The following is a 10,649-nucleotide window of genomic DNA, read 5'->3' as shown; positions in this document are numbered from 1 at the left end:
TTTTTTAATTATTCTATTGGTTTTATATTTTAAAAGTATTTATTTGGCTCTTGAACCAAATCTGCAAGGAGACTATATTATCACACTGTGGATACATTGATATGTTCTCAATATGAGGCTCACTAAACCTGAAACTGCTGCTTAAAATCCTAAAGCAGACCCGTTGCTCTATACTCCTTCTCTAAATTTACTAGTCTAATGAAACCTGCTTTTGATGAGTTTCCTGTAATAAAATGAGTGGCAGGCTTGACCCGTACATGTTGTTGTTATGGTGTTAAGTACCTTTGAGTTGGTTCTGACTAATAGAGACACTATGTAGACCACAGCAAAATACTGATCCTGTGCATTCTTCACAATCTTTGCTATGTTTAAAGCCTTTGTTGCAGACACTGTGTCAATCGATCTCATTAAGGTTCCTTTTTACTGGCCCTTTACCAAAAATGAGCTCCAGGGAATGGTCCCTCCAGATAATATGTGTAAAGCAATTTGAAAACAAAGCCTCACTATCATTGCTTCAAAGGAGCATACTTGTACATCTTCCAAGACAGATCTGTTCACTCTTTTGGCAGTTGACTCAACAGTAATGGATTTCTATCAATACATGGTGATTGGTATTTCATTACAGCTATCCTAATTATGCATATGAATTTCATTTGTGTCAAAATATATAAGGTTAAAAACGACATATTTTCCAATTTGCCACAGTTCTTTTAATAAACTACTCTTGATCCAACTTAAATCTTGTCTATACCATGTGGTCCAAACCTACTTTGTGGTCCAGTGCTTATCCTGCACCATCACACCAGGACTCCCATACCCAATTATGAATTTTCACATAATTCTTTTCCATTTAACATTGTTTTCTTAATATAGAATGAATCAGTTACAAAATGAATAAATAATTTAATGTGGGAAAAGTTTCATATAAATAAATATTGTTTTAAAAAAGTAGGTGGGTAGGCATGCCTTATATAAATAATTTTGCTTCTTTAGTGACGTTTTTCTCTTATGGAAATGAAAAAGGAAGGAAGGAATGGAAAAGGGAAGGCAGGAAGAATTAAATAATTCTTTATCTTCAAATGAAATATTCAGTGTTTAGTTGAGAACATGTGTTTAAATAAATCAGTTTTTCTGTTTCTTTTTAAAATATGCAACTGATTGTTTAACAGCAGATATACATAAAGCTATAATGAAGGGCTGAGGCTTTTTTTCAGTTATAAAAGTAGTTATGCAGTACCTGAATGGTGCATATTGTGGGCACTTGTCCCATGTTCCAAATTTCCATTCTCTCTATGCTTATAATCCTAAAATAAAATGATCCCCATAGCTTGGCATTGCTAAAACACTTTTATGACATAATAATTTACAATATTTAAAATGTTCAAATCTCACCTTATTTTATGTTCAAAATAAAACTGAAATGGAAAATATCAATTAGATAATATAAATAGCAGTTTTTGAGATTGTTAGTAGGGATATATCAGTTTGCAATAAAGATAGCAAAAAACAATTAGGATATTAAAAAGATTTGTTTCTTATACCACCATGTTTGTTGATATTATTTTCTTTTTCAGGTGGGTCACTGAAATTTTGTGAAATTTTAATAACAAATTACATATGCAAAATATAAACCTCATTAAAATGAGAGAAAAAATGAAGAGTTCATAGACATTCTTCATAATTGAATTAATAGCATGTTTTCATATTTGCTTAACATAGGAAGGTATTAGTGATCAAGAGCAAAATAGCCCATTTCTCATTGTACCTATCATAAGTCAATATAATTACCCTTTTCAATTCTTATGAGTGTTTTACAATAATGTTTTTTTAAAATGTAGAATGCCACTGTCTATCTGTGGAATGAGAATACAGGAGAAATTTACATCAGCAAATTAAAATGCTTTCATCTTTGAATTTCTGTATGCTAGTGTGTTTGCTGCCTATGTTTTTTGCCTCCTATATGCCACAATGATAAGGCAATAGCTCATAATCTGGCCCAACATATTTGTCATACAAAATACTCTAAATATTTGAATAACCATTTGATTGTTGTTTTTATAGGTAGGTTATAATATTTATGCTATTTACATACTTGTTTGAGTCTTTTTTTCCCTTTTATTTTCACTGTTGAGTATGTTAATACAAATCAACTGAGTAAGAATAAAAATGTTCTATTTGTCTAGGATTATTCACTGATGTCTTTCAGAATAGAGATGTTTTTGAGATATGTTTTTTTTTTCTGCTGAGATCTCAATTTGACTTCACTGTTGACTTGGTGGTGTCCCGGTTTCTCCAGGGTGCAAAGTGATTGATACAAGTATTCTGCTTATACAGTCATCCTAAGCGACTCAGTGTGTCAAGTTGGATACTTTGCTTTTGCTTGTCGTAGCAGAGCTGGCAGCAGTGGAAGCAGTAGCCTGACTGCCTATAAACAGAGGGTCCAAACAAGCTACTTTGGCAGCAAAGAATGAATGTATGCAGTGAAGTACGGCAAATAAATTAGAAAATTCCAACTCCTGAAAGGGAAAGAGAAACAGGTTTCATTATTTCTATTTCTTGAAATAACAATAACATTTGTATATTCTTTCAAGTGCAGCAAGCTTATATAGAATCACAGATATCTAATGTATAGCTACTGTAGATATTTATGTTCAATAAGTAAATTTCACATGCATTGCAGACTGACACCAAAACACGGTGGGTTAAGGGATAAGTGGTAGTTGTGTGCCACCAAGTTGTTTCTAATATATTGTTGTTGTTGTTAAGTGTCATCAAGTCGGTTCCCACTCATAATGACCCTTTATAGGGTTTCTGAGGAGCTGCTGGTGAAATTGAACCTTCGATCTTGCAGTTCACATAGAGCGTGCAGTCAGGTGCATTAATCCACAGCACAACACCACGACTCCAATTCACAGGGACCCATATAGTGTTTCCTAGGTTGTAAGTCTTTATGGGAGCAAAAAGTGTCATCTTTCCCCTGCAGAGTGACTGGTAAATTTGAACTACTCACCTTGCAGTTAGCATCTCAACTCATAATCCATTATGGCTACCAGGGTTTAAGGGATAAGGGTCTAGTGTAATTTCCATCCTGGAGAGGTATTTCAGTATTCATAAATGTTATATATAAATTTTTCAATTGTGTGGATCATGACAAGCTATGGACAACATTGCAAAGTGTGAGTATTCAGGAACACTTAATTGTGCTCATGAGGAATCTGTACCTGGACCAAGAAGCAGTTGTTTGAACAGAACATGGGAACACTGAATGGTATAAAATTAGAAAAGGTGTGTGGTAGGTTGTTTTCTTTCACCATACTTATTCAACCTGTATGCTGAGCAAATAAACTGAGAAGCTGGGTTATATGAAGAAAAACGTGGCATCAAGATTGGAGAAAGACTCCTTTACAATCTGCCATATGCAGATGATATAACCTTGCTTGCTGAAAGTGAAGAGGACTTAAAACATTTACTGATGAAGAGCAAAGACCACAGTCTTTGGTATGGATTACATCTCAATGTAAGGGAAAAAAAAAAAAAAAAAACCCTCACCACTGGACCAATAAACAACATTCTTCTCAAAGAGAAAAGATTGAAGTTATCAAGGACTTCATTCTTCTTGGATCAACTATCAACACTCATAGAAGCAGCAGTCAAGAAATCAAATGATATATTGCATTAGGCAAATCTGCTGCACAAGACCTTTTTAAAGTGTTGAATAGCAAAGATAACATCTTAAGGACTAAAGTGCGCCTGAACCAAGCCATGGTATTTTCAATAAACTCACAGGCATGCGAAAGCTGGACATTGAATAAGGAAGACCATAGAAGAATTGATGCTTTTGAGTTGTGGTGTTGGAGGAGAATATTGAAAGTACCATGGGCTACCAAAAGAACCATTAGGTCCATTTTCGAAGAAGTGCATCCAGAGTGCTCCTTGGAGGCCAACACGTCCATACTTCGTCTCTCATACTTTGGACATATTGTCAGGAGGGACCAATCACTGGGGAAGGATATCATGTTTGGTAAGGTGGAGGGTCAGAGAAAAAGAGGAAGACCCCCAATGAGCTGGACTGGCCAAGTGGCAGCATCAATGGACTCAAGTGTGGCAACAGTAGTGAGGTTGGCCCAGGATCAGGCAGTGTTTTGTTCTGCTGTGCATAAGGTCGCTATGGGTTGGTACCAACTCAATGGCACCTAACAACAACAATATATAAACTTATTTTGACTAATTAAATCTTGGGGATCACGGTGGCTCTATATAATAAGCACTGGATTTGGAAGTAGGTTTGTGGTTTAAACCTTCAGACACTCAAAAGGAGAAAGATGAAATGAAGCTTTCTGCTTCTGCAATGATTTTTAAAAGAAAAAAGAAAAACAAACAAAAAACCCGTCTAAGAAATCCTATCCAACATCATTCTCAGAACTGAGTGGATGGCACTTAACAACATTTAAAATTTTACTCTCAATAATATAAAAACTGAGAATATTTTAAAGTATTTTATCTCTTTATTCACATGTAAATGATAAATGTGGATTACAATGATTAAAATCAGTATTTTTTAGTGTCCTCTAGAATAATTTATAATATACCATGGAAAAGTGACTATGAAATACTGAAAGTAAGGGGGACAGATGTTATGATGCTTAAGAGGTTTTGTTTCAACTTGACTGGTCCAGGATTCTCAGTGGTATGTCAGTTGAGATGTATTATACCAATAATGAAATCTAATATAATGTCATAAATTCTACTGTGAAGTCTGCTATGAGCAGTCAATAAATTTAAAGTAGGTTTCATTGGGGGTGGGACCTACTTCCAACATAATAGACACTCAGTGGAAAGCTTGCTTGTTCTCTGCGGGGTTTGAATCTTTTATCTGGCTCATCTTCTGACCTCCATTTCTTTGTTACTTGAGCCAGTGACCTGCTGTGTTACCTGTCATCTGGGGACTTCTCAGCTGTCTGCCTTCTTACCTGCTTGTCTGCCTATCTGCCTGATTTTGCTTCTCTAGAGAATCTAGCCTAAGACAGATGTCATGGCAGCAGAAGTCACATGGTCCAGTTCCAAAAATAAATAAAATGTTATTTTAATCTTTGTATCTGGGTATTTCATGGTGTCAATGTTATATTTACTAAAAGAAAATAAAAATCATCTAGAGCCCACTGATTCATTTTGGATTTTTAGAAATATGCTTCCTACTTGAACAGTAAGGAAATTAGTAGCCCACCTATTAAAGAAAATCAGCTGAAAATATAAAGAATATGTTGTTAAGTGCCTTTGAGTCAGTTCTGACTCATAGAGACCTTGTACAGGGTTTCCAAGGAGTTACTGGTGGGTTTGAACTGCCTACATTGTGGTGAACAGTCCAGCACTTATCTTACAGTACCACACCAGGACTCCTAAAGAATATGTGGTGGGAAGCAGATAAAAAACTCTCCTCCAAACCAAAAATAATTTCAGCAGTGCTCACAATAGTTTTTAAAAGACGATGTTGCCAATATTTTGGAAATACTATCAATATTTCCAAAAAATATTTTAATTATCAGACATATTAGAGAATGCCAATACATTCATGTGTTTAGTAAACTTACAAAGAGAATGGCTAGCAAGTAATAAACTTCTGATGACAGATGCTTTTTCTGTCTGTCATTTAGGATGATATGCAATAGGGAGTGCAGAGTAAGAATCACTGTGCACACTATTGAGAGTTTTAGCAATTGCAGTGTATGACTGTAGCAAATAAGACAAAGTATCCACTCTACTGGGATGGCACTGTATGATCAACAATGGACTGTGAACCATGAGATCGGCAATTCTGCTCCTCAGAAACACTATGAGTTGGAACTGACTCGATGGCACTTAACAACAACAATTAATCCACTCAACTAGAAAATAAGGTGGCATAGTGGATTACATGTTGAACTGATCATTTCAAGGTCAAACAGTTTGAATCCATCAGTTGGTCACAGAAGAAAGAGACTTTGTTGTTGTTGTGCCATCCAGTCGATTCCGACCCATAACGACCTTTGTATAGGGTTTCCAAGGAGCAGCTGGTGAGCTTGAACCACCGACCTTGCAGTTCAAATGACTGCAGTCTGATGCATTAGTCCACAGTACCACACCAGGACTCAGAAAGAGACTTAAGGCTCCCATAAAGATTGACAACCTTGGAAATCCTACATGGGGTAGCTATGAGTAGGAATCAATCAACTCGATGGCAATTGGATCATATACCATGGAATGTGTTTTGTTGTTTGTTTTTTTTTAATTCTCCGAGGAGTATTTTTTTCAGGTTAGGCAATGGTAACATAAAGAGGATAGCTCAAATTCACAGGACTTTAAACAGTGATGACATAGCTAGTTCTTTCAATTATTCCCTTGAAAGCTTCAGCATTTTATAACCACCTTCTCATGGCATGGAATTCCTGGGTGATGCAGAGGCTTATACACTCAGTTACTAACCAAAATTTTGGAGGCTCAAGTACAAACAGAGGCATCTGGAAAGAATAAACTGGTGATCCGCTTCCAAAAACTCAGTCATTAAAAACTCTTGGAAGCACAGTTCTACTCTTATGCAGATGGGATCACCATGAAGCAGAGTCAATGATATGACAGCTTTTGCCTGTCTTTGTTTTTGTTTTTTTTAATTTTCCCCCTATGGCAAAAAGTTCTATAAAAAGCTGTCTATTGAATTCTAGTGTGCACTGTAGGATTAGTACTGGACTTCAAACCACAAGGTTGGCAGTTCAAACCTATCAGCTGCTCCTTGGAAACACTACATAGGGTGGCTGTGACTTGAAATCAACTCAGCGGCACTTAACACAAATATTTAATTCTAAGTATCTAATTCCCTGAAATACTCACACAACATTTTTTTTCATTACACCATCATAATTATTTCAGAAGCTTCATTTTAAAACAATCCACTTGACCAGCACTAGTGATAAATTACTGGTAAACTTGATAGGTTTTCCCTTACATTAACTAGCCCCAAGATAATCTATTCACCCCTTCGTTCTCTGTGCAGCCATTTTATTTTATAAGGAGATAATGAATACTTTCTGTGCTAAGTCATACTTTTCACAAGATAAGGAAGGGTAGAAAAATTTGGAACAATATGAGATTTGCTGTGTGTTTTTTAAAATTGCAATATGCTCTTTTGTTAATTATATTTATTTTCTTCTTGTTGAAAACATACATGAATTCAACAGTTTCTACATGTAAAATTGATTGATGATGATTATAGTCTTCAAGTTTTACAACCATTTTCACACTCTTTTTCTGAGTTGTTTCTCCATTATTAACATAAATTGATGACAGCACCTCAGAAAGACGTGATAGGCGTTCCTATCAAATCTGAGGTGCTATCATCAATTTGATCCAATATGTTGCTGTTGTCATTAAGTGCTGCTGAGTCGGTTACAACCGATAGTGACCCTGTAGAGGGTTTCCGAAGAGCAGCTGGTGAGCTTGAACTGCCCACCTTGCAGTTTACATGGCTTTGCATAGAAAGCTCTTAAAAGAACATCATGTTCAAGGCAAGCCTTTTTACTAGTTAGGTAAACTATTGTTCAGTTTTAAAAAAAACCTTTTAGGGATATTTTTGTTTTAAGGTTTAATGATTGTTGCTGTTGTTAAGTGCCGTCGAGTTGGTTCCGACCCATAGAGAACCTGTACAGGGTTTCTGAGGCTGTAAATCTTTACAGGAGGAGAAAGCCTCATCTTTTTCCTACCAGAGCTCCTAAAGTTTAATGATTACCTCAGGGCAAATGTTTCCATGATTCTACACTTATGGCTCCAGCAAGTCTGAATTCCATGACAATTGGAAATTCTATTCTGCATTTTATCCCTGTTGATCAGGATTCTTTTGTGGAATTTTTTATTTAAAAAAAGGTCAGTAATGGTTGCTGTTAAGTGTTGTCGAATTGATTCCAACTCATAGCAACCCTGTATAGGGTTTCCAAGGAGCAGCTGGTGAGTTTGAACTGCTGACCTTTCAGTTCAAACCAACTTTCCAATCTAGTGGTTTATCCTGCAGCACCGATAGCTAGGCACAATTCTGTTCTGGTCTCATGTCAAATGGGACCGTTGTTCATGGAGAAAATTAGCTACCATATAATTTGTGCCTGGCTCCTTTATTCTTTGTTGCTCCAGAGGAATAGAGAAATACATAAAAGGTATCCTGCGTGGAAAAGATGTAAAACCATCTCAATTCACAGATTATACTATCTCCTATGTAGAAAATGCTAGAGTCCACAAGAAAACTAGAACTAATAGAGGAATTTAGAAAATGTGCAAGGTAAAAGTTCAACAAACCAAATCAGTTGTTCCTTTACAGTAGCAATAAGAATTCTAAAAGGAGAACTAGGGAAACAATTCCATCTACAATAACATCTTGTTGTTAGATGCTTTCAAGTTGATTTCAACTTATAGCAACTGTAAGCAAAACAAAATGAAACACTGCCTCATCCTGTGCTATCCTCACAATTATTGTGATGTTTGAACTCATTGTTGTTTCCACTGTTCAATCCATTTTGGTGATCATCCCCTTTACTAGACATGATGTCCTTCTAACAACGTATCCAAAGAAGAGATGAAGTCTTGAGATACTTGATTCTGAGAAGCATTCTGGCTGTACTTCTTCCAGAACAGATTTCTTTGTTCTTCCAGTAGACCATGGTACTTTCAATTTTCTTCTACAGTATTTCAAGTTCTTTTTTGCTTATTGCAAGCAGGGTTGTGTCATATGCATATCACAGACTGTCAATGAGTCTTACTCCAGTCCTGGTGCTACTTTCTTCTTCATACAGTTTAGCTTATCAGAGTATTTATTCAGCATACATATTTAATAAGTACAGTGAAAGGGCACATTCAATAATCACATTGAATGTAATTGGATTAAATGTACTAATTAAGAGACAGAGAATAGAAAAATGGATAAAAAAACAGGATCCTTTAATATGCTTTCTATGAGAGGCACATATTACACACAAATGTAAAAAACCCCTAAAAACCAAAGGATGGAAAAATTAGCAAGCAAAAGTGGGAAGATTATTTACTGGTAAAATAGACTTTAAGGCAAAAAAAAAAAAAAAAAACAGAATAAGCGATAAAAAGGTACACTATATCATACTTAAATGATCAAATGAATAAGAGAACAAAATCATAATAATTATACTGACCATGTAAGTGTCTCAAAATACATACATCAAATTCCAATGAAATTAAAGAAATATTCAACTCTAAGAACAGTAAAAAATTTTAATACATTACTTTTGCTGAATGACAGAACAGCTATAAAGAAAAGCAAAACAAAACACAGAAGAACTAAACAACAACATCAACTCACCTGACCTCATAAACAAATAAAGATCACTTAACCAAACAAAAGCACAATATATATTCTTTTCCAATACACATGGAACATTCTCTAGACTAGACCATGTTGTAGGTCACAAAGAAAGTCTCAATAAAATTTAAAACATTAAACTACTACAAAGCATCTCAGATCACAATGATATAAAGACAGAAATCAGAAATGGAAGATAAAGGAAAATAAATCAAATACATGGATATTGACAATACTCTGCTTAAAAACTACTGGATAATAGGAGAAATAACAAATGAAGTTAAAATATCACTTGAGTCAAACAAGAACAAAAACATAATGTACCAAAACCTTTGGGAAACAGCAAAAGCAGTGCTCAAAGGGCAATTTATAGCAATAAACACACATCCAAAAAAAAAAGGGGGGCCAGAATCAACACCTCACATATCCAACAATTAGAAAAAAGCAGCAAACTAAGCCTACAGCCACCAAAAGGAAAAAATAATAAAGATTGTTGCTGTTGCTATTAAGTGCTTTTACTCAGTTGACACGCAGCAAACCTGTATATGGTTTCCCAGGAGTGGCTGGTAGGTTAGAACCACTGACCTAGTGGTTAGAAGTTCAGTGATTATCCTACAATATCATACCAGGACTTCAAATAAAATGTAGAGCAGAAATAAAAGAATCAAAACACAGAAAAACAAAAAGAATCAAGAAGAAAAGAAGGTCGTTCTTTGAAATGATTAATAAAATTGACAAACTAATGATGGAATATAACAAAAGAAAAAGAAGATGCAATTAACACAAATAAGAAATAGGTGACATCACAACAGAACCAATGGAAATAAAAAGGATTACAACAAGTCAGGAAAGCACTCCAAGAACAATCAAATAAGATAGATACAGCATTGAAAACAATTCAAAATCTACAGAAAGAGGTCCAAATGATCAATAATAGAATATCAGAAATAGATAATACTCTGAAAGGGCAAAGGACTAGAATAGAAGAGATGGAAGGCAAAACCAGTGAGCTGGAAGACAAATGTCTCAATGCCACTAAGATAGAAAAGCAAACAGAAAAAAGGATAAAATAATCTGAAGAAACTTTAAGATTCATGTTAGACAACATGAAGAGGAATAACTTAAGAATTATCAGCATTCTAGAAAAAGAAGAATCACAAAAGTCCACAGAGGAAATAGTTGAACTGCTGGAAGAAAAATTCCCTAACATCCTGAAAAGTGAAAAGATAAATATTAAACAAGCTCGGCAAACCCCAGGAAGGATAGACCACAAAAGAAAATCACCAAGACATATCATAATTAA

At 35.1% G+C, this 10,649-nt stretch overlaps 1 protein-coding gene across 1 annotated transcript in view; it reads right to left on the bottom strand.

Annotated features, from left to right (window-relative positions):
- Positions 1-2,348: 2,348 nt before the first annotated feature.
- SNTG1 (syntrophin, gamma 1) overlaps positions 2,349-10,649 on the bottom strand; it is a 461,475-nt gene continuing 453,174 nt past the window's right edge. Inside the window, exon 16 of the mRNA XM_006860086.1 lies at positions 2,349-2,516. Coding sequence (XP_006860148.1) covers positions 2,349-2,516 — 168 coding nt within the window. The remainder of the gene's footprint in view (positions 2,517-10,649) is intronic.

The sequence above is a fragment of the Chrysochloris asiatica genome, unplaced genomic scaffold, assembly GCF_000296735.1.
Source record: "Chrysochloris asiatica unplaced genomic scaffold, ChrAsi1.0 scaffold00036, whole genome shotgun sequence".
Classification (NCBI taxonomy): domain Eukaryota; kingdom Metazoa; phylum Chordata; class Mammalia; order Afrosoricida; family Chrysochloridae; genus Chrysochloris; species Chrysochloris asiatica.
This window is presented reverse-complemented; position numbering and strand designations above follow the sequence as displayed.